Source organism: Glossina fuscipes, unplaced genomic scaffold (genome assembly GCF_014805625.2).
Source record: "Glossina fuscipes isolate IAEA_lab_2018 unplaced genomic scaffold, Yale_Gfus_2 28, whole genome shotgun sequence".
Classification (NCBI taxonomy): Eukaryota; Metazoa; Arthropoda; class Insecta; order Diptera; family Glossinidae; genus Glossina; species Glossina fuscipes.
In genome coordinates this window covers 4,560,850-4,586,833 of record NW_023998423.1, presented here as the reverse complement: position 1 = coordinate 4,586,833, position 25,984 = coordinate 4,560,850, and the positions used below count along the sequence as shown (strand labels likewise).

Sequence of the window (25,984 nt, the reverse complement as noted above, 5' to 3'; positions counted from 1 at the left end):
AGCACCATCAGATGAGTCATTGGAATTCTTACTTGAAAGCATCAAATTTTATTCGAATCGTTTAATTCAGTTTTGCTTTCCATAATTTATTGATTTACTATGTAACGCTGAACGCAATAAGCAAATTATTTAAAATTCAAGTTTCTAATAAAATATGGGATCATGAAAATTGCTGAAATTATTTTTTATTAGTATTATTATTCGTAGTTCCTTAATCTCAAAATTACATGCATTCTTCAATAAATAAAATTTAATTTTTATAATTATAATAAATATGTGAGTATAAAAATTTAAAACTTTTCATCTAATAACTTACGAAAATATGTTACCTGTTTCAGATCACGTCGCTTCACCTCAGTTACGAACACAACAGGGCAATCCAAACTTTGACAATTTATATTACCGACGCGACCAGAACATGATTGACAAATTTGTTGAGTGGTAAGGAAGCCACGTTCAATTTTGGAAATTTTCATTTGTAAAACGCTTACTGAGTACTGAGCATTACGAGCGCATTCCATGCAAATGCCATGCTTAGTTTGGCGACCGCAATCCAAAACACAATTTATGGTAGAAAAAAACTGGGATATAGTGGATTTTTTTGTTTTATCATTCTCCTGAACAATTAACTCGTTGGCAGTGGAAAGAGCAGGCGTCGAAAAGACTTTTCTTGGTAGATCGGCAAACCTAAAAAATTATTCAGCTGTAAAATTGTTCCTAAAAAAATCCACACTTTACTTGCCACTCATTAACGTCAGCTCCTATTAGAAGCAAACATCTATTTAAAGGTGCAATAATTGCCTTCGTTATATAATATAAAGCATTAATTTTGAATGCGTCATCATTTAATATTTCATGCGGATGACGTACTAAACGGATTAAGGGTACACCAGGCGGTCCATTGATTATAATAAACGGTACACGTTCACCTCTGCGCGGTATGCGTCGGGGATCTGTTTGTATCCACTTTCTGTAATGGTCCATAACTATGATAACTACAATATTTTAACGAAGGCTTTCCTTTTCGACTCTACAAACCTTGTCATTTCCAAAGCTGGGACGCAAGCATTCGGTTTATAACCCTTGAGACCGCGAAATTCTTTAGCAAATATTAAATCCTGTAAATTGGCACGACCTGATAATAGTTTTGTAAATTGGCGGCAAACATATTGTTTCACTTGACTAACGTCGGCAGTTTCGAAAAGTATACGTAAAACCTTCTCCAACATCTTAGAAAGAGAAACATGGATTAAACGACGCAATAATAATAATAATTTTTACCGACTTACCTTTGCTACTATCGGACAACCATCTCTTCTAACTGTTTCAATGCCTTTGGCTTCATAAATGGGCTCCTTTTGCTCGACTGTCTCATACATATAACCCACATAACGTTTTTTTGTCTAATAAAATATGAGTAAAGACCTTGAGTAGACCTTGTCTTAATTATGATTGACATAATCCAGCCAACAGATAATTGGAAAACTGACCTGCAATATGCAAGGTTGATAGACCTTTTCCAGTTTCAATTTAACTGGATGAGGATTTGCTTGTGTCACTGCTTCAGCAATTTCTGTGCCAATACGAAAAGCCTCCTCTCGATTACGGCCTGGCACTAGAACAAACATGGAGTCGGTATCACCGTAAACTACTTTCACATTCCATTTCTCGTTAGTCTCTACCAATTTTATGGCTCGCTCAAGGGCTTCTCGACCTTTGGCCACAACCGAATCGCCTACTTCGACAGCTGGCATACGACCACTAAAATTCGCTGCTGTATAACCGTAAGTCACATTCGCCATCAATTTTAGACCTAATTGGCGGGAGTGAAGAACGCGTTGCAACGCCGAGCTCGATTTATACAATTTCATTGATTGTTTCACCATTTGACGAGTATCCAAAATCTCAGTAAGCATGCGAGGTAGAATACCTTCACGCACAGATGATTTAACGAAAACAGCACCGCAAGGAGATATGGTAATCAGATCACGATCTAGTAGCTTGCGCAGCATGGATGGTGAGACCCGCAATTGTGAGGCTCCGAATTCAAAAGGCAGAGATCTTGAAAAGGGTTACTACATTAAGATAGATTGGAAAATTAATATTTATCTCAACACTCACTGTCCTATGTGCTCAACACGACCCAAGCAAGTCGAAAAGCAATAATTATAAGCTATTATCACACTAGGATATAAACTTTGAAAATCCAATACTATTAAAGGATCGGCATAAAAACGTGACAATGGCTCCATTATTAACGGTAAATATTCTGGCGCTCTCATATGGGCTCTTTGCTGAACACTCGGTGACAGTGCCACTAGATTCTTGGGTTTAGCAATTCTACAAAATAGTTTGCAATAAGACGAAATATAAAATAATATCCGGGAAACGACTCTAACAACCTTAACATCATGCTTTCCACACGAAACTGAGAGCCACGCGATAAGACCTCGTAGAATTGTATGCCAATAAGCTTTGCCATTTCACTTGTACGGCCAATTAAATCTAATTGATCAAGTAAAGTCAAAGTGCCTCTAACTCTTTCCAGATAATATTCCAGAACAATCCATCTCGAACAAGGTGCAGAAAACCATTCAGTTAAAGAACGATAACTATGCCATGGGCAGCGTTTATGTAATATATGATACATGACATTCTCGAAAGTGTATGATGTCAAAGCGATTTCAGAACGCATAAGCCTCCAAACGTCTAACAATATACGGCCGCATAGTTTCATCTGATTGAAAACATAAATGATCACTTTTTTGGCTGCAATAAAATAACATCTACCTCAACGTCCAGATCAGTGAATTGCTCGTTATCTTCATCTATGAAATCACGACCCTTTTGTGTAGGTACACGCGATAGCAAAGGCGCTATATTAACACACAAATATTTAGCTCTTTCAATTACGAAGCCCCAAGAGGACATTTCAATTTCGTAGCCAGCGTATATGTCAGGATCCCAACGGTTACATAAACGCAGTAAAGCTTCCAACGCTTCTATCTCGTTGTCAGCTAACGTAACTTCAATATCGGTATCTAACCCGTGCCTGAAGCTTTGCCGTTCAAGTAAATCGCACTCATCTTTCACCATTATGCAACCACAGGCTTTGCCAGGTAATTTATTAGAGGCATCCTGTTGATTGCTTGGTATACTATTTTCGATGGCATAGAAAAGACAACGAATTGCATCGATTTCAGGATTTGGGAAGAGATCCCCACGCGTGGACACAAACACTTCGAGAGTAAGAATTGTCAAATAAGTGCACTAAAGTGACAAGTAGAAAGAAAGTATTTAATTGAATATATACTGAAGTGAAAAATTTTTGTTTATCGATATGAAAAACAAATTACATTCGGGTGCCGAAGCTATTTCCATGCGATCGGAATATATCACATATCGTTTAAATTATTTTTTCAAAAATATTACGTTTAAACGGCTGAAAACCGAATAAGCAATTCATATTCAACTTGGAGGTAATCTTTAACGTCTAGATCAAATTTGTAATAGTATTTGCTAGTGCAGCGTGAAGCAGCGCCGTGTCGGCATTAAGCTAGGCGTCAAGTTTCAAACTCCTGTGTAAATGTTCATAGACAACAAATGAAGTGATCGACTCACAAGTTGACTAATAATCGGATAGTGAACGGGCAGAAAAGTATGTTAACGTTCATCTATACTTCGATGATAAATATAAAAGTTGCAAAGTAGTTTTTTTCTGACTTTCCACATGAACACTGTAAATATTTGTGACAAATTTAAAATCGCGATATGCTATAAATTTTAATTTACAATTTTTCGTCTATAGATCTAGGTAAAACCCAACAGTTGAGAATACATATATCAAGTGTAAGCCGTCTATTTTCATTTTTGCAATCGTGGTTGTTCCAATACAGCAAACAATTCGGCTTCCGCCGAATATAACTATACTATATTTCTATATATCTATACTTTTCACATTCTACTCTCCAAGTTCTTTTATTTGATACCCATATAGCTGATACTATTAAGAAAAAATGAATCCACCAGGTCGCGTCCTCACCCATTTTCAATACCGACCTGCGTGCAAAAAATTCCAATGGTTCTTGAAAATTTGAAGTCGATATCTTCATGGCGAGGAGAGTGCCAACAAGAAACACCACACAGACGGACAGACATGACTTAATGAATTTAGAATTTCGCGCTGATCAAGAATATACATGCTTTATTGGGTCTGTGGAACTTCTTCTTGAATGTTACATACATTATGAAAAAAAAAAAAAAAACAAAAAAAAACAAAATGAGTATACCCCCCATCTTACAGTCGTGGGTATAAAAAAATCATACTCACCTCTACATCTGCTTTGGCTTGCTGTAAATTCTCCAAAGCTACCTTAAAACCATAACTATTACTTAAATCTGCACAGTCGTTCTGGCTCTGCAGATTTTCTTTCTGAATCTCACGTCTAAAAGACGAACGCTCCAATTCAGCCAAGATCGTTTGACTGCTAATACTAGATTCGGAAGTAGTTTGACTGATCATAATCTCTTGATTGCTATCATCATTTATACTATCCCGTCTTTTGTTTAAAATTTCTTCTGGCTTGCAGCTCAAAGAGAGCCTCTTCCTTAAAGATGTCAATTTTAATTCTTTCGAACTATTGCTTTCACTATTCTCAGTGCGATTTGAAACCGGTGTAAAAATTTTCCGTAGACTATCTGTTTTATTCCCTACTTTACCATCAATTAGCGGTGTCCCTGGCGTTAATGGTGTCATGGCTAGACTGTGTGTTGTACACTGTTCACTGTTATCGCTGTCTTCGCTTGCCTCATTTCCCTCATCAGCTTTAAATATCATTGTAATTTTTTGGCGTCGTATTTTAATTGGGCTGTCTATGTCATCCACTTTAACGGTCGCGGCATCTTCTTTGCCTTTCAAGAACTCTCTCGCCTTCAGCCATAATCTCACTTCATGTTTAGTTGGTGCCATCAGTTGAGGTGTTATAGTTAACGCTTTCTGATTCGCGCAATATTCACGGATTTGAGGTGAAGTACGATATTTGTTCAACATTTCCATACCTCCGATTTCATGCAATTTATTACGTCTCCACGCTGTTATGCCCATGATATTATCAGTTTCCAAAACACTTTGAAATTCTTTAAGATCATTTAATTTATTGCCGGGAATATGTAAAACGGTATAACCAACTTCTTTGTGTTTTGTTATATCATCGGGATTACCATAGAACGGTTGCTGAAACTCATGTTCAGGTAAGCGTAACTTTTCACAGCCTTCTAAAACCATTTTTCTGGTAGGCGGCGAGCACATTGGTGTTATGGTTACCAAATCATTTGACTCTCGATCACTCGATATCGGCAAAAGAGCCTTAGCAATATTCGACAGTGCTAGCAAAGGCATTATAGAAGGGCGGCAGTTGTTTTCACTAACTACAGGACTAGAGTCCTGAGTAAACAGCGAAGGACTTTGCATTGAATCTTCATAAAAACTTATAATACATGGATCATCGTCTACATCGTCTACATTATCCGCAGAAAATACGTTACAAGTTTCAGCTATTGATAAGGAAGGCGAATTGAGCATTTGTGCCCTATCTATTCTTCTTTCATGCATAAGCTGAGAAGAGTTTGGATCTACTCTCAAACGCTTAAGTTTTACTCCACATTTTCGCAGAGGTTTTTTTGCCGTATTTTTCACGCTACTAAAATTAATTGTTGCCGGCGTTGAGAGTAACAGTTCAGGAGAACGTTTTGCTATCTCGTTTGCTGAATGCCCTTTCTTTGGGCAATCAATTTTCGTTCTTTTCAGACGAACACAACATTTTTTACAATTTTTCTTTCCTTCAGTACCATCTTTTATTAATCGATTGCGAGTCAATTTTTTGCGATTCCTTACACTATTTTTCGTTCTTTTAAACCTTTTTAAGCACAGCTTTCGGTTAAATGTTTTTGCTTCATCGTCGGAACAGTCAATGATTTCACTAATTTCACTATCCGTAGCATCCGTAGTTTCACTATCTTTTTGATTTAGAAATCCTTCGAGTTTACTTTCATCTGCGGATGACTTCTTCTGAGTTTTAGATTTTACGTCGTCTAAGCCGTTATGCATTTCTTCACAGCTAACTGCATTCTTTGAAGGCTCTCTCTTTTCATCTTTATCTTGATGACCAATACTATAAGTCTTAAGTTTTTTCTCTTTTTTTGAGCGCGGTGTTAATGCACATGTTATATAAGTCTTTTCCAGATCATTGTGTTTATTTGGCGTTTTGCTTGCAATGGAAAACACTTATTAATATTGCAACAAATAAGTATGTAATGATTATTAAGAGTATATTTTTTAATCCCTTACTACCCTCCGATATTCTTTATCTGATAGCAAAATCTAGTGAGGAATAATTTAAAGAAATAACGAACCTTCACTTCAAAGGACTACAAACGGGTCGATATGTAACACTTTCTACCATCACTGCATTTTGGAATTTTCGCTATTACAACATCGACTCGACTTCTACTCTGTACGAATCGAGTGATTTATTTAAGTCTTATATAAAAATCGCAAAAATGCGCCTCTGTAGACAATGATTTAATATCTTCGGCAATTAATGGGGACATCACTGTAAGAGCCAAAAAAAAAAAAGGTTTTATTTACCAACTTCTTTTAGGGGTTGGAAGCAAAGGTAATAAAATAATACCCGAGAAAGCTACTAAGCTACGACTATTTAGGCTTTATATGAAGAGAAATATTTTTTTGGAAAAATTTTAAAGAAAACCAACGCCGGGCCAATTCTTGCAAGGCATTTTTAATTTAAGGTGCCCTTATGAGTAGTAATCGAATCAGGGTTCGCGAATTTAAACCCCAACTGTAGTGAGTCCCTAACCGTGTAAGCTCCCTACCAAGTAAGCTCACATCCCTTACTAATTGGGCGCGCACTCGCTAGCCTGCGGCCGTCTTCCCATTTCTTTCTCTTTCATCACTTTTTTGTCAGCGCATTACACGAATAGGAGACGTCCTCTGAGCGATTGACCATATTAAAAATAAATGAAGGGGCTCTAAAACAAAAAGTGCAACTGGTAAATATTTAAATGAAGGTTTTCTTTGAGGTTTAAAATAAGAACACAAAACAAGGACATTTTTTTGCAGATATCGTTTTTGTCCGCCATGCCCTAAAAGATTTAAAGTATTGATAAAGCTAGCAAAACAATCTGTAAAATTTTCAGTGCAATTATGCCCAAATTTGTTACAAACTTTTCCGGAAGTCCCTTAAATGTTAACAGCTCGTATGGCCGAAGTGGGCAGAGCACTTTGCATTTTCTATATTTTAAAATGTTAAGCACTAAAGCTTCTAAGCTTTTTTTTTTATAATATCATCCCTTTAGATATTTAAATTAATAGCTTACACATATTTGATTTAATTTTTTCAATAAACTATTTTAAATATTGATTTCGGTTACCTTGTTTGCACTTCACTGTCCTTTGCGTTACCGCTTTTTAACACTTCATTCCCTTCGCTTATGCTGTGTCGCCGCATTTCTGTTAATGTCAATCTCTTGCGCGGTAATGGTCTACATACGTAATGTGTCAAATAGAACAATATCAAGGAGGCAAAAAACTGCTGGGTAGATAGAAGAAATATCTTACCTGTTAACCTTTTCTTTACAGTTTTCCTTCACTGGAGTAGTTTCATTCAACGGGTTGGTAAAAACTTCTGAAATTAGAAATAATTGACTTCTTCAAAATAAAAATGTTGACGATGTAAACTTACTTTTTCCCGTTGACATATTGGTAATTATTAAAGGAAGGGGAGCATATTTATGCAATGTTTTTGGGGTACGCGGTGAACGCTGAGGTGAAGTTACAGTTAAACGCCTACGTTTGGGTGTTTGAGTTAAACGGGGAGGTGTTAACTTTTTAGGAGTTCCTTGCACATCGTCCGTGCCATCAATTTGGGGTAATTTTTCTCCATTAGATATTTTTTGACTCTGAGTCAACTTTAGAATCAAATCATCGAAACTCTCTAAAGCCATAGAAAAGTCAAGTACATTTTCTTCTTCTTCGGTTGAAGTATCAGCATTATTCCCGTTTGTTATTTCTTTATGCAACGATTGTGGCGATATCAAAGCTGGCAAAGAAATCTGTGAAAAAACTCTGATTTCACAATTTGAAAATTAAAAAAACAACTTACGATTTGAACTATTTTGCGTTAAGGGAGCTAAAGTGCTGTCCAAATCTATTTTATTGCTATTATCACTAGTCTCCAGTTGTTCTAAAACGTCTAATAATTCTATATCTTCTTGGCGTACTTTTGAAAAAGAAATTCAGGTTTAAGAAATATTTAAAAATAATAAACCAGAAATCATTTGCTTACAAGTGGCCTCAAAAGCTATTCGAGAATTTTGTGTTAAATTCATAACCAATTTTTCATCGATAACCGTGTCATCTAAGTTAACATTTTCTTCTTCTTCTTCGTCAACCGTATGAAGTTTCTTTAAATTATTTGCAGTTAGACGTTCTTCAAACGTGTTATGGTTACTTAAGTGATTCTCCACAAAGGAAGCATTAATTATATTATCAGGCTGAGTGCATTCTTCGGGATATACAGAATTTTGCACTAATTTAGAAAGATTAAATTTACGTTTATCACTATTGATACCAACTGCTGTATTATTGATCAAAACGGAATTTAAAGTTTGATCTGCTAACGTGCTACCGCTAGAACAAATTGAACTGCTTGACATTAATTTACTTAACAGAGCAGTGCGATAGAATTCTTCATTTTCTGTAATCTTCACAAGTGGTCTATGCTGTGGAGGAGGTATTTCGAGAGGTGGTATCTGAAAATGAAAAATCAAATGTATGAATTTGCTATAAAGTGAAAGTCGCTATAAAGTGAATTTTTACTTAATTTAAATTTTCTTAGTTGACCGATTACTATGAATTTTTACACTATTGTGCCGCATTTTTGATCAAAATGTTTAATAGACTGCAAGTTATGATCACCAAAACGTTGGAATTCGTCCTCTCTCCGAGTGTAAGCCTTTTTAACTATCGCGATTGTGTTTGTGGCCACATTTCTAGCCACAAGTATGCCTAATTTCAAATTTCGATCTCAATTTCACGAATGTTGAAGTGCCAACAGCCAAATGATTTCAGAATATTACGCTCGTGAAAAATGTTACTATATATACCATACAATTCGGTTAGATATACAAAAAAAGAATTTATTACCTCTTTCTGCTCATGTTCGCACCTCTCAAACGTTTCTTGCCTTCTCATTTTTTCATCATGCCATATGGATTCTATACCTGGATTAGTATGCTTGCTGCCACTAGATTTGTATAACAATTGAAAACGATTTAATATAAAAATTGCCAAGATGTCCACCTCCAGAGCACAATTCGTCAATTTCTTGACAGTATGGCAGTTTAAAATTTGGATATCTGATAAATCCTTAAAAGGTATTACATCCGCGTCAGTAGCACGTCTAAATTTTACTATGTCGAATGGCGTATGAATAAAACTCATTCCATACAAATTGTAATCAATCATAAACTGTAGTATATAGGGAACATGAGATTCGTGGGGTTGAAATACCTTATTCAAAATGACACCATTCTGTAGCATGCCAGCTGCTCTTCGTACAAAACGTGGATTATACATATATATTTTTAAAAAATAGTGTTCTTTGCGATGGTAGCCGTAAAAGGGTCTTGAATATAAAAAAAAAAGTGTCAATAACGACAGGAAATTTTTTTTGAAGCGATCAAACGTAATATATTTTGTACTTACATTCCCTTCACTAGCTGCACTTTAAAAACATGCTGAGTCTCTGAACTTCCTTGACCCAATGAAATATTAATGGCTTTGTCTATGTTCATAGCGATTTGGTAAACGGCTTTACTTATCGAATCGAATTCCTTCTGTTCGTAGGGTATATAAAAGTAAGGGAAAACACCATGTACATGCATGCAACATTTGTGACCCTGAGCTGTTGAGCCGAATATTCTTATTACGGGCACCTAAATAAATAGTAATTAATTAACGTTCAAGTCAAAATTTCCAAATAGAGAAAATTTTAATAATTACTCGTTTTATTTGTTTCCCGCGAAATTCTGAGTAACATGCATCTAAGCCAAACACAGGCTTCTCCATATAAAAATCTGCTATAACCAGACGCATAGAAAATATTTCTTCTTTTTGGGACATTTTATTAAATTATTATCGAGCTTTATTAAAATATTTCAGCTTTATAGAATCCTTTTAAAGATTTCTTCGCAAAAATTTGTAAAGTTGTGCGAAAAACGTTGAAATAATTGAAAACAGCTGACAACTGTAAATAATAAGCAGAAATGCATATTTTAGTAAGGGTTAGGAAGAAAACACAGTGATGCGTTTTTCAGATTTTCGGATTAATAAGTCTGAAACGGTGAACACCTTGAGAAGCTGAGATACTTCCGATTCAAGATCTTCTAGAAACTAAAAATCTACTTTTGTAAACAATGCTGATCCTACTCACTTTGGTTCGTCCTCCTTTTAAACAGATCTTTCGATCTGTATACGAAAACTTATTTTTTTGAGTGCCTAGTTCTCACTGTTTGATTGAAATTGGTGTTCATTTGCATCCCACCATTCGTAGCTTCCCACATGTTCCAGAATATATCAAATTGTCTTCACTTAACAACATCGTTCGACATCACAAAGCTTAACGTTTAATCGGATTGTTTCTTTGAAGTCTCTTCTCCAAGTTCTTCACTAACACCCTCATCCAAAAGATTTCAAAAAAGTCACAACCTCTCTAACACTGGTGAAATACCGAATTCAATCGAGCCGCTTCCACACTTACGCTCGCCGTCAATAAATGACGTACTGCAGACGTCCTCGCAACGATTACTAAGATACGCAAACACTACTAACTTCAATTTCAAAAAGACACATTTCACCTTTCTTGTTAGAGGAATTTTCGAAAGAAAGGAAGCCTTCTGCTGCTGGTTGCGGGAATATTAAATACATGTTAAAAGTTATTTCCGGTCCAAGTCCGTATATTGAATGCCATACGCTAATTTTGGACAAACGACACTGTTCCAAATGATTGGCAGCGAATTAAGGTTGCATCAATTCCTAAGCTTGGCAAAAACCTTGATGAGAACGAAACCTATAGATGCTATTGTCTCCCTCCTTATGGAAGTTACAAATTTCAGAGTGACGGAAAGTCTTTTGACGTTGTTGAGCACTCGAAATCTCATTCCATAGACGAAGTTACTATAACAAGCGAAAAGAGGAAAGAGAGAGAGAAAAGAAACTTGAAACAGTTGTAAGAGGGCATGAAATACCGTTGCACTTGAAACTTTGGACTGCGTATTCTCTCTCAGCTCGTATTATAGTTATGGGTTCTGATTTGGTGGAGGTGTACGAGAATTCGCTGCAAAGCAACTGTCTGAGCCCCACCTTTGTCAGCCTGTACATCGACGATTTAGATCGACTTCGGTGTAACAGAACATGCGTATTTCAATAAGTTAATGACTTTTTGTTAGTCTTGGCGGGAATGTTTTTGTCGAAGGAGTTCCTGCCACCATAGTCAACGTCTCTTATGATGCTTCCATCATCAACATTTCCATCAAAGGTACATTTGTGATTCAAAGAACTTTGCTGAAATCGCTTTAATTATCAATGCAAGTCGTGGAAGTTCTTGAGGGCTGTCAGTCTGGATCAAATATTATTAAATTAATGACCAATCTTGAAAGTGGACGTTCCCCGAAGAGAGCTCTAACTGTTTACAAAATCTTAGTCCGATGAAAAAGTGAATATGCTCACTCCATACTACTTTTCGGTCTACATAGTCAAAAAACATACTTCTAAGGCGACGCGCAAGCCTCTTCACCTCGACCTCCTCCTTCCTCATTTTAAGATCCATCACGTGCGAATTATTTGTTTCTGAAAAAGATCATCTTCTAGCGGCAAAGAAACTAATGAGAGCAATGATTTTTAGATATTCATGGCGGCCCCTAGGTATACTAAGATCTCCAGCAACTACACAATTTCCTTTCAAAATTTCTGTCACATTTTCAATAAAATTAATTCTATTCCAGTCTACAACTCTACTCATTGGAAGTGCAAAATTAACATAAATCTCTTTATGTCTACCGTTAGATCTAACAGTTATTTTCCACAATCAAGGCTAGGCACTGTATGTCAGCAGAAGCTAAAATCTCATCTAACAATGATTTTACAATCTATGCGGTTGACGGTTCGCCCCTTTCATAAGATTTATCCCTTCATGGCATGTGGGAAATTAAGATAATCAACAGACTCATAAGTAATCACACCTACGACTATGTTTACTTAAAAATAATGCGAGCAATCTCATCTGATACTTGTGAAGAGTACGACGCGGCAGAATCGACCGAGCATTTTAATATTTTCAACATATATAAGAGCCTTTATGGAGTCTTTCATGCTTGCAAAAGAATTTGAAAATTATCTAAACTTTTCAAAGGACACGTCGCTTTTATTTTGAAAATAGAGAAAATCAGCCGCGCCCATTCCATATTAGTTCTTTTACTTTTTTTGACTGTTTTTTAGGATAACGGTTTTAAGTTTAAAAGATTCGGTCACCACCGAATATAATACATCTTATTTGAACCATACGATTTGCCAATTCCCATAAGGCCTCTTAAGAAGTTCATTTTCCATCACGAAAAACTTAACCACACTTCATTATCAACGATATGCTAATCTTTATCTTCTTTAAGATTTTTTCTTTAAATGGAAAACATTTTTCATTTAAAGTTTTTATTACTTTTCAAATAATTGTAAGACTTAATTATATAACGTAGTATACATAAATTTATAAAACTAAAAATAAACCGACACACACTTTATACGAGCATAACTTTAAAACTTTACATGCTAGCCGTTTAGGAAACATATATATATATATACATATATATATATATATCAAAAATCAGTCCAATGTTATAGCTAATAAGGCATCTTCCGGATGTACTTCCAGTAGAACTTTCGAACCATCATTGAATGAGTAACAAATGCTACCATCAATTACTAGATCTGCAAGTAAGAATAACAGGCATGAACATTTCAAAATTCTCAAATCAAGTTTGAAATAAAAATATTATGAGAATATTGGATATTTTAAATTAATTTTTTATCCACATCATCAAATAAAGGGGGCAAAGAAGTTATGTTTTCCATCTCTGCCACTCTGTTGGACCTCGAAATATGCAAAGGACGAGAAAGTTGTTCAAATTCGTAAGTACGCCTATTAGCTTTATATGTAAAATACTTGGAAATGTTTATGTGTTTATGTGTTCGCACGATGTATTTCGAAACCAATATAGCTATCATTTAAATAAAAACTGAGAGAGAGAGAGAGAGAGAGAGAGAGATTCAAATCTCAACTGGCTGAACGAACGAAAATTCAATCAACTTATATTAACTGTACACAATACGTCAAGTGTCGAACTCGAAAAAAATATCATCTGATGTCATCATGTTCGTTCAAAAATTTCTTACTTCAATAATATATTTGAAGAGTGATTTGTTTGTCAATTGCTTTGCATATATTTAACCAAATCAATCTGATGATGACTTGGAAAATACGTTGGAAGAAATGCAAAAATTTTTTTATAGTAATTTGAATGATTTAAATGAAATACGTGCGTGCATATATATGAAGAGGGTTTGTTTACTTTCAGAGTTCCAGTCTAATATTTGAATATCGAATGTGTATTGTGAAACTTTTGATTTATAATTTTCTTATAGTTTTAATAGTAGCGAATCAAGATTCAGGATGTGTTTATCTGATTAAAAGTAAATAAATAAAATAAAGCGAAAGTAAGGGTTTTCTAACGATTCCATTTCACCGCAGATTCTGAAATGGGCCATAATCTCGACTCTCAATTAACGGATCCGGTTGTTTTACCAAAATTTGGTTTCGGTTTTCGTATGATAACCGTCGCAGTGAATATGCTAGCGGTATTAACATTTATCCAACCGAATCGGGATCGTCGCAAATATCTCTTCCCATGCATATTGTGGAATTTCTATATGTTAACAGCAATAGCTGAAAATATTTTAGAAATTGCTTGGTCCATGCTTAAAATGGATATACCGTTTACCGTATTTGCTACAATTAATATCGTTGGCGTGTTTATGTTGGCCTTTCAAAGTAAATTGACCATGCAAATGTTACGTTTTTACGAATATTTAAATTACATGCCTAACGGTTATGCACCATTTGTTTAAAAGCTTTCCCTTTTTTTTTTTTTTTTTTTTTTTTTTGTATTTGAAATGATTATTAAAACTTACTTGCATCGAAGCAACAGGATTTTACGTATAAATTGGTTACAAATTGACGTGGCTCGAACTCTTCAGGAGAAGGCCAAACACCAACATTAATTTGTTCACGTATCGAATAACAAATGCGGGGATCGTCTTTGTTGAAGTAAATAAAAAATAAAATTTGCACTTAGGCCGATCAAGTAAAGTGACTCGAGGAAATATCTCACCTGCAGGAAATATTAAACTTTCATTATATTTTCGCACTAATTCATCTTTATCTAGGCCATTAAAATCGTTGCGAACTTTCTCTGGAAGTATTTTAGACAAACCATCCACAGAAGGCCGGGTAATGCGATTAATACTGAATGAAATATGAAGCAAAGACAGCAAGATAAATTTATCCTAATCGTGATCCTTTTTTAAGGTTTTTTTTACCTGGAATGCCAAGACGTTGATCCCGTCCCAGTACTTACACATAATCCGGAACTTTTCGTTTTATATAACACATTTCCATGATCTAATGTCAGTTGCAAGTGCGTTACACGTGAGGACAAAGTTTCCCCTATAAATACCTCATTCAATGCCAAATAAGGTAAAACTCTTTTCACTTTTGCGTCATACTTTTTGGCTAACTCTTTATCAAGTGTTTCAGGCCGAGTCGTTTTTTGTTCCATTTTAGATATGCAATGTCTGTATAGATCATAACTTTGCGGTATTTTACCATTGATTCCCAGTATTGTGCTGCGTATACGTGTTCGATGCATCCATTTGAAATCGCCCTACCAAAAATTGAATTGGAGAATTCTAAAGAAATTGTTTTATGTGTACATATTTTTTTTTTTCATATGGCTTACCGCTTTTATTTTCGCTACCGCTTCTGCTGGATAATCTGAATAGTGTTTGGGCAATAGGAGTCTGCCAGCTGATCGTTGAGGATCCGAATTGAAACCTACTATGGGTATTTTGGTATGGGATTGCGCAAACAATGGGCTAGCTCGTCCGGCCGCCAATAGGAATGTACCGTCCCCACCAATGGGCACAATGACATCCGCCCAATTCATAACCTCTTTGCTTAGCGAACTTCTAAATTCGGCTCTGATTAGGTTTTTGCAGTTATTTTTAATTTTTTTTTTTTTTTTTTTTTTGCGTTCAACACGTAACCAATCGATTTGAGTGATGATGGTGGTGAGGTGTGGGTGTGTATGATGAGCAAAATAGAAATTATTATTAATGGAATTAGTATCGAATGCAAGGACATACATGTAACAAATTCACAAATGCTTAATAAATGTGTAAATACGTAGCTATGTATATATGAAAACATCAAATTATAAAAATGTTTAACTTTTTCTCGCCCTTTCTCTCTCTCACACTTACTCACTCTCACTCTCACTCTCTCTCTCTCTCTCTCTCTCTCACACACACTCACACACACACGCTTTCTCTCATACTTTCTCTCTGTCTTTCTTTCTCTCTCTCTCTCTCTCTCTCTCTCTCTCTCTCTCTCTCTCTTGTCCTATACCCAAAGTTGAAAGAACTCACCTACTTGTCATCTTCACTTCACAGCCAGCATCCTGGAAGCATTTCACTATATTATCTTCAAATGATTTATGCAATTTATGATGATAGATCCAAGCATCTAGATCGGTGCCACGTTTACGCATCATTTGATGGAATTGTTCCTCATTAAGTTCAGGATAACGTGACTGTTCAAATTCATAGCGTGAAAGTTTTGTAATGATTAACGCTCGTCGCAATTTAAATTTGCTTGGTTCAAGGCTAACGGTAGGTGCAACTATTATTCCACTTGATCTCCGTATCGAAAGCAATTCTTTGCGACAAAAAATATAACATAAGCACATAGCATATAAGCAGATAATCGAGAGGTCATTTTAATCATGTAAATACAAGCTAATGGCAACACAAAAACGTTAACCACATCATTACGCTCCATTTAAATTGTATTGTAGTCGCGTGCACTACATACCCACACGTACATATGTATATAAATTTGCAAAAAAATTCCACTCCTTTTCTATAGAATGGAAAATTGTTATCATACACACATGTTAGTAAGCGTGCGTAGTTCTATAAATAAATGGGAAACATGTGCCCAAATCAAAGCAAAACAAACCAATTTTTTCATGTAAACAAAAGAAGAGAAAGAAGAAGAAGAAGAAGGGTGAAGTAATATGAATTTTTTTAATATTTAAAATTACACATTATCTATATCACATCACTCAATAAGTCTCTGGTGTGACAAATATATATGGCAATACTTTTGAGAAGCCCATATGAGTTGTGAATGGTACCGATCTTCAAGCGATTAGTGCTAAAACTTCGGTCATCAGTTTACAAGTTACAATTGTTTTGCTGATACTCGCTTTTTAGTGGCGTCTTTGATCGTCGTTCACCGATTGCTGTCCACTCGGCTGAATGCCGATTTGACTGTGGGTCTTTTAATGAACTCTGCCTCTTCTTTCAAAACAACGCTCTAAGTTATCTACGTGTTATTGCCACACGTGAGCAAAAGGAGAATCCACTTCGAACAAAGCTTGCTCGTGGACTAAAGGAAAACAGTAAATATACTTTCTTTTGATGTCTTTAAGGCGTCAGCTGTCTTATGCAACTTCACTTTTTGTCCTCTTAAAATGATTTTTTGCTTTTTCTATGTTTTTTTGGGAACAGCCACAGAATCAAGACGACCCGGACGTTCAGCGTTATCGGTGTTCATACGATTGCGTTCAAACTTAGCGAACCACCCACAAATTTATTTTTTCGTCTTACAAGAGTCGATGCTGATTGTGAACGTTTTATTCTTTTTTTTCATCAAAAAGCAACAAAGCAAAGCAAACAAAGTACAAAGTTTCCCATTGTTTTGAAAATTATAAAAGCTGAATCACTACAGCGACTGTTATTTGTAAACTAACTGCCAATATGTCATGAAATTTTGACACGTATCGTTTGAAGGTTACTACTGCTCAAAATCTATATGGGTCTGTCAACAGTGGTGCTTTGTGTTCATTTGTGTCAGACTAGAGACTTATTGAGCGATGTCTCACAAAAGCTCTGACGCCTTTTGTAAAAGCATGTCAGTAATTTTTCTTTTATTTCCTTCTCTGCGCATATGATTCATTCTTTCCAACTTTTCTGGTGAGAGCATGTTACTCCGAGGATTTTCAAAATTGCTTGCCGTAAAGTAACGAGAATTTTGAAATATTTTTTATTTAGATGTTAACAGTGATTACATCCGCTTTTACCCTACACACACGCATTTACCAGCGCCAGGCTGTGGCTTAAGAAAGATGCATTAAGCCGATACCTGATTTCGGTTCTATTTCATTATTATTGCGTGAAAACGTTGCTGAAGAAAAAAAATATTACTATAATGTTCACTTCGGTGGGGCTTTAACGGCATTTTCAGAATAAAGATTCGCTTCGAATATCACGCATTGAGTCAGTGATGAACCTGCAGGCAAACTTCAAACTCGCCTCGTCTTCAGCGTCTTTTTGGCAGCGTTGACAGAGTGTATAGCTTATGCAGCCATCGCTGCGCAAGTGAACTTTATTGCTGGTCTTCGTGGTAGTATTGTCATTATTTATAATCTATTGTTCTTAATTCGTCTCTATGTTAGGGCCCGGTTGCTAAAGCCTCTTCTCATCTTCTGTCTAACGTCATTTATGGTCTTGTGTTTCTTCGCTGGCCGGCACAGAAGTATTCGCGGATTTTATCATCATTGGGCAAACTTACGGTTCATTTCATAACTTTCTAGAGGCATTTATACCACCGATAATCTGAAACTTCTCTAGCAACCTATATAATGGTGATTCCTCATGTTGTATTTTCCAAAAATTCTCAGAATATCCCAGAGTAGGCTTAATCAGTTTGCGTCCGCCTACGAACCGAGTGTTGGATTTGGACGAAAATTGTTCTATAAATTTTCTGTACACGACCAATTGCAAAAGCTCATACAGGAGATAAAAATGAGACTGACAACATATCCGTAAATTGAAAATTCTTGTTGATTATTGATCAAAGCAGAAAGAGCCATAGGTCTCGTCGGGATTGAAACACATAATATGCTCCCTATACTCCCGAAAAGGATGGACAAAATTGCTGACTCCTGTTGAAATGTCGAAAAAGCACTTTTCGGCAAATGATTTGACCCGATTGTCAAGCGCATGTGCGGCAATTGTGAAGAGCGAAGAAGCAACAAAGCATTTTTCGAAATGAACAAGGACAGAGGGAGATTGAAATGAACAGCATTGGCTCCGCGTTTTTAAATATGTGACCTCCATGGACGTCCACACAAAGTGCAAAAAACCATCGTACGAGGCACTAGATGGACTGCCAACATGCCTATTGCTACCTAGTCTTCTTAATATTACGCTGAACGTGTCACAATTACGCATACTCTATGAGACTAATTATCTTAAAAGTTAATCGATTTTGCCCTTCAGTCTACAAAACGAAGTCATTTGTAATTAAATTTATAATCAATCATAAATTTTTGTAGTGGATTTCAAATGAAATCTTCATGGAATATTTTTTGGGCATTTTGTCAAATTAAAGAAGTGTGAAAATGGGTCGTGGGTGATTCGCTGTCAAACCAATATAAGTTCTTTCGACATGATATCGTCTTGTTGCCAAAAGTATTGTAAAGTGTTGTAGAAAATGATGGAAACTATTTTGATTAATATATTATATTGTACCAATTTTCCACTCCTTTTTCAAGTGAAAAGGTGATCAAAATTTATGCAAGCACCTAATCGAAGTTCATCCATTTCTGTTCTTTAAATTATTTCAATGAATTTTTTAATTTCTCTTTACTCGCTTCACACATCCCCTTGACCTCTCTGTTGTTACATTTCTCCCATCGGAAGACAATAATCTTTGTTATGTTCCTCATCTCAAGTAAAGGAAAAATTCTTATAAATTTACTCATGTTTTTCTTTATCAAAAGATTGCTTATGCGATTTGTCAGAAGACCATGTTTCAGACTTTGGGTAAAAAAACTCGTTAAGATCGATTGTAAGATTCTGCTCATCCTTTGGAAACTGGTGCTGGTGTATTTACTGCTCCATAATCATTTGTTAGAACATAACCTCAAAATGAACCAACAAAAAATTTCGTCCATTTGTGAAAGAAAACAACTTTTTCTAAGTTTCGCCGTAAAAAGTATTATATCTATATTTATACTCTACACCACTTGTAGTACAGGGTATATTATATTAGTGCGGACGTATGTAACACGCACAAGAATAGATCCACCTTTCATTATACCTATCAATTCGGACCCATAATCTGAATTGATCTAAGCCTGTCAGTTCGTCCATCCGTCTGTCCATCTAAATTTGTGTTCAACCTACAGATCGCAGTTTTTGAGACATTTAGATGAAACTTGGTACAGTGACGTACGATGGCCCAAAGCAGAATGCTATTGAAAATGGTGTGGTCCACTTGTTTCACCACTCCCCATATAAAGTCCTATTTTGAAAAGTCGTTGTTTTATGGAAAAGATTGCAATTTCCAAAATTACTCAGTAAAATTAAGTAAGTAGTAGTAGTAGTTGGCATTCTAAATTGGTATAAAAACTTTAGACCGGATGAGGCAATTTTTGAACCCCCTCTCACATAAAATGAAAACTGAACAATGCTTCTTGATGAAAATCAGATCATAATATTAATATAACATAAAAAAATTAATTCCACCATCTCGGTCTATTTTTTGGATCCTATCGTACTAAGGAGTTTCCCGAAAATTGTTCATTTTTAGAGCAGAAAAGTCCAGGTTTTACTATGGGGTCATGAAAATTGATTCATAATAGTAATTTCATGGAAAAATCAGAATTATGTTAGACAATGTGGTGTACGGTATTTAATTGTCGACCTTACTCGAAGAAAAGGTTTTTACTTATTTTAAGATTTTTATGTGTATATTACTTCCTCTTTTAGGCGATTTATTTATTTAACAAAAAAAGTGACTATAGCGCCAATCAAAGTTGTGGGTAAACAAATACAATTTCAATTTAGATAAAAAAGAAAGATGTTTATATATATTTTTCACATGAAACTCACTTTTTTTTACACGGTGCACTAGTTTCGCTATCCCATTTGCAACATTCAGGTCTATTTGGATTAACTGACTTACGCTCGAGCAAGTGAGCCAGCGTTGTGGTGGGGGAGGGGAGAGGGGTCAAAAATTGAAGCCTGTGTTTCAAATGTACGCTTTAAAATAAACACCCTAGAGACCTATTTTCATATAGGCTATGGCTATGAAAAATTGATATCAAATTCGAAAAATTCGGAATAAATCAACAATTGAAATGGTTTTACTAACTATCCCCTTAAGTAATGTTTTCGTATTAGATAAGCAACTTAGTTTTTGGAATTAGGTGAAAAACAGATAGAGGTGAATCTTTCTTTCTTGCTTTTCTTTTCCTCTTCTTGTTTGGTTTGTTTTTTGTAATTAAAAACAAGTAAAAGTTTTTTTTTAATTTTAATTTTTTTTTTTCTAAGCAATAAAGTGCAAACGATAACGCAATGCAAACACTTACTTACTCACTCACTAGTTTCTCGTAAAGTATTTGATTACAATGAAACTCATATTGATGAACATTGTAAAATTTAAAAACAATTTTATCTAGGATTTCTATATTGATTCAAAAGTTCTTTTCGTATACGAAAAAAAAAAATTCAAATTTCCAATAGAATGGAAAGAAGTCATCTTCCCCAGTCGGAATTGTGGACGAATTTTCACAATAAATTACATACTTTGTGGCTGCATTAACTTTTCCTATGATCATCCCGAAATCAATGGCAGAACTGATGCAGCTCAATATGGTTACTAGGCTCAGTATTTAATTTTCTTTTCTACGATAGAGCTGATAGCCTGCACTGCCAGTGGTCAATGCTTTCTTTTTAGTCTAAGAAATTTCTTTCAATTAATTAAGGTTAAATCTGAATGAATATGAGCGACACCGTGACCTGATGGATTAAGTTTTTCTTAATAATACCCGCGCTATGGGTATCAAATGAAGTAACTTGGAGATTGAAATACGAAAAGCATAATGGCTGGCTATGCGAGAATCGGCCTCTGCCTAACGTTCTTGCTGGTCTACATTTTCAGTAGGGACAAATGCCTGATAGAGCCCTTGTAAATCCCGCAACTTGCAGTGGTAAAGTAACAAAAACCAAATGAGTCGAGCCTTGTTCGTGTACTACGACGAAGTGAAGGAAAAGAAAGAAATAGAGAAATGGCCGTACAATCGGTAAGTGTTGTGCCCTCAGCGACCGACTAAGCATTCACTATAACTACGATTACAAAAGTAAACTCTTAGCCATAATTAGATTTCAAATCGCGAACACAGACTTAGTAGTCGAGATTCTTGTTTACTCGCTTACTCGCTCCGAGATTGATCTTTTCAGAAATAAATAGACTGATATAGGCAAGCAAATTCAAGAGCACATATATAAACATATATAAACTTTATATTAAAAGAAAAAATTTTTCTCAAGATTTCCTCTTGATCCGTAACACACGAGCCGACCCTTAAGATATCGAATCATCCAGTTTACAGCTGTGCAGAAAAGCTTATAATAAAACAAATTTTGTATGACTATCCATGCCTCTCCCCATGTTCGGACAAACATATTCGACTTAGCTAATGCAATGGACATCGTAAAGTTGTCTATCATTCTTGTTTGCAGTTAGATCAAAGTAACTAGATTAAGTCATTCTTGTTGTTATTGTTGTTTTTATTTTGCCAAAAATAAACTTGATAGTCTGCATAGCTAACGCTCGTTATCTTTTCTTTCTTGCGTTGAGTTTAACGATTCATTACGTCAGAGTGAATAAATTAAAATAATAACAGTCATCGTCTACGTATCATAAATAATCGATCCATTGATTTTAGTTGTTTAATATTATATGTAGAGGACACGCTTACAAACGGAATAACCCACCCAAGCTTCAATAGCTCGCTTGTTTATTTCATTAACTATATATAATTCGAAAAGACCCTAACCTTAGTTTATTATTTATTATTATTATTAAAAAAAAACTCAAAGTAAATGAAATTTTTTGCATTCGCTCTCCCTAAGAGTAAATTGTGCGTTTTATGAATAAGTTCCCATCATATAAATATAATAAAACACAATTTTTTGTTTACAATCAAAGAGCTGATAACAATTACATTAGACATGATTTTTGAACAATCATGACGAACGATTTTAATGAAAGGACGCGAGCATATCAAAATTATAATAAAACATTTTTAGATTCTTTGAAATGCTCCGGAATTCAAATTAATGTAAAACTTAATATTTAGAATTTCCAAAAAGATTTGGCGAAGTTTTTTCAAAAATTTGCAATCCAAGACGTATAATTTCTTAGTGAATGCTAAGTAATGACATGAACTTAAATATTTTTTTAATTTTTTTTTATTGACGGCGAGCCGCATAATATGAGTGATAATGTTTATATTAAAGTCCCGTCCGTACGTGATGTATTATTACGAAAGCTGATTAGAAAATCAAAAAATTTGGAATTTTAATACATTTTACAATTTATTTGTATAACTTGTGCGGTATATTAGGTTAACGCGGAAAAATAATTCAGCTAGATCAGCTAAATCAATTTAGAATCACACGACTGTCGGTACAGTGATATATGTAACGCCCAGAAGGACTTAATATGGAGCCACCTCTCGTCATATTGATCGGCTGAGAATCAGTTTGCGAAGAGATTTAACCTTGACTGTTTGTCTATCCCCTACGTATGGGCTCTGTGTTTGCAAAACTTTTGATCAGCAACTTCTACAAGTAAAAACGACAAACAAATAGAAAATACATAACGGTTGAATTCGTTGATTTGGCCTTCCTCTACATAATATAACAAGTGTACAGCGTACGCCGACGCTAATTATGGAATGCTCAAAATTCTCTTTCTTTCAAATGAATTACTTTTGTTGCTTATTTGAAGAGAACTGCTGCCATAGCCCGCTAAACACTTTCACGGGCCCATGGTGATGCTGCTCCATAATATTCCAATTACTTCTTTGGTTTCAACGGTTTAAAACTGGCGACACGGATTGACTGAAAATGTCATTTTTGGCCACTTGTTGCAATAGTTGTCCAGGATACAATGTTGCAACTCGAAAGGGAAGTTCTGCCGCACGTAGCGTACTCATCAGCCATGGCGTCTTCTGATTGATGTCTGTTCAGAGGAACGCAGTATTTTCTGGCTGGCATGAGGATCCGCAAAATTAAAGAAGTGTGAAAATCGATCGGCTTTCATTAATATACATTGTATAAATATTTCTCAATAAATGCCTTTTCAAGTGAAAAAACGACCAAAATTTTTTACAATAATCAGAATCCATTTGAACCAAAAATTGTGCTAAAGTGTCAGGCTGTCTAAACAGTTTTCTCTAGTCCTCAAGTGTTAAAAGAATATTAATTTTAAAAAATTTTTGTTAAAAGTCCAAAAAGAAATAATGCCAAAAAATCTAGCTCCATCTATAAATTAGTTCGTTTGAATTTGAGCCTTGTTTTCGATGTTTCACCACCCACGAACAAGATTTCGTGTCCAAAATTGTCGAAATGCTAAAGAAGGCCAACAAGAAGGCGCATCTCTAAAAGACAAAACTAACTGCGTCATCAAGCATTCTCCTTGGTATTTTAACAAAGCCTAGCCTTGTCCTTTAACTTTTTGAGAAGAAAGACAATTCCCAATTTTATTACCGAAGAGTTTTTGGTTTTGACTAATTTCGTAAATTGCAAGCCTTTAGAAGACGTTTTGAAAACTTGATACCTTGCGATTCGGAAAAGAAACTTAAGGCGATCTCAGACACTGCCAATAAGGGCCTATTCTGAAAGCGATTAACTAAAAAATTCATTCTAATTTTACAAATTCATAAAATATTTTTTACTGGAATATCTGCGCACTTGTGATGTTCAGTATAAAAATTTACTCCAAATGAATAAAATGCCAACATACTCTCCCTATAAATATGAAAATATGAAAACTTTTTTTCTTTCTAATTTGAGTGGTTTCGTTTTGTTTTTTTTTTTTTTTTTTCTATAATTAAAATTATACAATATATTTTTATATACAGAAATACACAAATATCAATATTGTCTTGACCATTGAAAAATCATTTCATTTTTTTTTCTAAGAAAAATTACTTACCTTTAGCAATAAGTTGCAAGAAATTCTTTGTTTTAAACATGTTTTTCTCTGTTTTCATGTGAAAGTGCGTAGAAAAATCACCATTAATATTAGACTTCTTAATTTACAATTAGAATCACGTTAGAAAAAACATGTATATTAAAATATCATTAAGGTAAATGCAAATGCGAATATTTTCATAGAACACATAGACCGGTGTATTTGTTTACTTATATATAAGCAAATGCATATAATAAAAAATATTCTTTCTGTTTTTCTTTTCAAAGTTTTTACACTAAGATTTCTCAAAATAATAAATGCCATGCACGGCTACCGGACTGCAACTATTTCATGAGCTTGAATTTTCCAAAACTTTGCATATATTCTTCAGTACAAACGTAGCTCTTAATTCTCTATATGATTACTATTATTAAGGCTTCTTATCAAAGTTTTTACATTTTCCTTTATGTCTAATTTATTGTTTCTTACTGTCTTAAAAAAAAAAATTCTTTTGTCATCATTCTTCTGTTTTGTATACATTCTTTAACAGCTGTTTTATACGAGCGAAAAGGAAAGCAGTATGAACAAAGATCATCTAATATTGCAAGTTTGAACGTTTTGATTGAACAATGTATTTATAAAGAAATTAAATTCATCTTACCACAATTTATTCGATCTATATGTTTTTGTATAATATATAATTTAACATAAATTAAAAATACAATTTTTATGCCTCACATAGATGTCATAGAATAGAATCAGACACAACTAAAATGACAAGATGGTCCAAGATTTTACCCAAAATTCAAACAAAGAGATTCAACTTTTTTTTAAAGAATAGTGAAGGGACTCAAATCTTGAGTCAGTTAAGGTTGAAATAAATTCCTCTTTAAAAGAAAATGGATTATTTGAGCTAATTAAATAATTATTTCAGCTAATATATATATAATTTTTTTATAACCTTCACTTTGTCAATGGCCCAGAAGCCGGGGTTCTTAAGTAGGCCTACGGGACGGCTGAATATGTATTTTAAGAAAATTTCATTCCAATCTCGACCCTAAATTGAGCTTTATTTGTGTTTATATATTGAACTTGTTCGGAAGCCACCTTGAAAATCACTTTTCAAAAACTATCTAATATAGCATATTTCCATTCCAGTTGCTCTCCCCTTTGGACGTTTCAACAAAACAGTAATAGTAAGCAAATATTTTTGATCTCGTCCCTTGACTCCTTAAAAAGGTGCAGACTTCCATAAGCACACCTGGCAAATTAGCGTTTAACCATAGCAAGAATAATTTTAAAGACGTTCGATAGTTTTTACCACCAAATATCTGTTAAACAAAAAAACCAAAATAAAACTTAAAAAAGAACAAGGAAAAATGAGAAGAATGAAGAAAACATTGCCAGAATTGAGCAGTCTTTAAATAGCAACAATAAAAGGTGAATAGTTTCGGGTAAGATAAAAAGAAGTTTCAGGCAATTGGACAAAGCAAACTAAATGAATTGAGAAAGCTTTTGCT

General features: G+C 34.8%; 3 protein-coding genes across 8 annotated transcripts in view; 1 reads left to right on the top strand and 2 right to left on the bottom strand.

The window, feature by feature from the left end:
• Positions 1-10,225, bottom strand: part of LOC119636822 (DNA polymerase zeta catalytic subunit) — a 24,150-nt gene extending 13,925 nt beyond the window's left edge. The window contains exons 1-18 of one of the 5 annotated variants that reach the window (XM_038032471.1): positions 10,082-10,225; positions 9,785-10,014; positions 9,590-9,704; positions 9,224-9,445; positions 8,364-8,829; positions 8,181-8,297; positions 7,761-8,117; positions 7,637-7,703; positions 7,450-7,560; positions 4,331-6,266; positions 2,791-3,270; positions 2,403-2,737; positions 2,122-2,340; positions 1,491-2,061; positions 1,290-1,403; positions 1,039-1,229; positions 743-970; positions 270-687 (exon numbers count right to left, since the gene is read on the bottom strand). In XM_038032471.1, coding sequence (XP_037888399.1) covers positions 291-687; positions 743-970; positions 1,039-1,229; positions 1,290-1,403; positions 1,491-2,061; positions 2,122-2,340; positions 2,403-2,737; positions 2,791-3,270; positions 4,331-6,266; positions 7,450-7,560; positions 7,637-7,703; positions 7,761-8,117; positions 8,181-8,297; positions 8,364-8,829; positions 9,224-9,445; positions 9,590-9,704; positions 9,785-10,014; positions 10,082-10,201 — 6,276 coding nt within the window. In that variant the 5' untranslated portion in view covers positions 10,202-10,225 and the 3' untranslated portion in view covers positions 270-290. Of the gene's footprint in view, positions 1-269; positions 688-742; positions 987-1,038; positions 1,230-1,289; positions 1,426-1,490; positions 2,062-2,121; positions 2,341-2,402; positions 2,738-2,790; positions 3,271-4,330; positions 6,267-7,449; positions 7,561-7,636; positions 7,704-7,760; positions 8,118-8,180; positions 8,298-8,363; positions 8,830-8,896; positions 8,915-9,223; positions 9,705-9,784; positions 10,015-10,081 lie in introns of those variants that run through there. The other 4 variants (XM_038032470.1, XM_038032472.1, XM_038032474.1 and 1 more) reach the window with 4 other exon arrangements.
• Positions 10,226-12,950: 2,725 nt separating this feature from the next.
• LOC119636442 (NAD kinase 2, mitochondrial) lies at positions 12,951-24,949 on the bottom strand. Of its 2 annotated transcripts, none has more exons than XM_038031776.1 (7): positions 24,486-24,949; positions 15,836-16,124; positions 15,148-15,376; positions 14,729-15,072; positions 14,521-14,654; positions 14,321-14,446; positions 12,951-13,060 (listed from the first exon to the last, which is right to left on the bottom strand). In XM_038031776.1, exons 1-7 carry the CDS (start codon positions 24,541-24,543, stop codon positions 12,957-12,959), a joined length of 1,284 nt encoding a protein of 427 aa, XP_037887704.1. In that variant the 5' UTR covers positions 24,544-24,949; the 3' UTR covers positions 12,951-12,956. The 2 variants fall into 2 exon arrangements, with proteins under 2 accessions (XP_037887704.1, XP_037887703.1); XM_038031775.1 differs by having other exon boundaries at positions 15,148-15,388; positions 24,486-24,947.
• Positions 13,382-14,266, top strand: LOC119636443. Its single transcript, XM_038031777.1, has one exon. It carries the CDS (start codon positions 13,889-13,891, stop codon positions 14,255-14,257), a length of 369 nt encoding a protein of 122 aa, XP_037887705.1. The 5' UTR covers positions 13,382-13,888; the 3' UTR covers positions 14,258-14,266.
• Positions 24,950-25,984: the final 1,035 nt, after the last annotated feature.

Bases quoted from the DNA above. Each gene is read 5' to 3' on its own strand.
- LOC119636443 (XM_038031777.1), top strand. From the start codon at position 13,889: ATGGGCCATAATCTCGACTCTCAATTAACGGATCCGGTTGTTTTACCA.
- LOC119636442 (XM_038031775.1), bottom strand. From the start codon at position 24,543: ATGAAAACAGAGAAAAACATGTTTAAAACAAAGAATTTCTTGCAACTT. The intron at 16,125-24,485 runs GTAAGTAATTTT...TTTGTCGCAAAG, and splicing joins CTTGCAACTTATTGCTAAAG to AATTGCTTTCGATACGGAGA. The intron at 14,447-14,520 runs GTGAGATATTTC...ACTTCAACAAAG, and splicing joins AAGTTTAATATTTCCTGCAG to ACGATCCCCGCATTTGTTAT.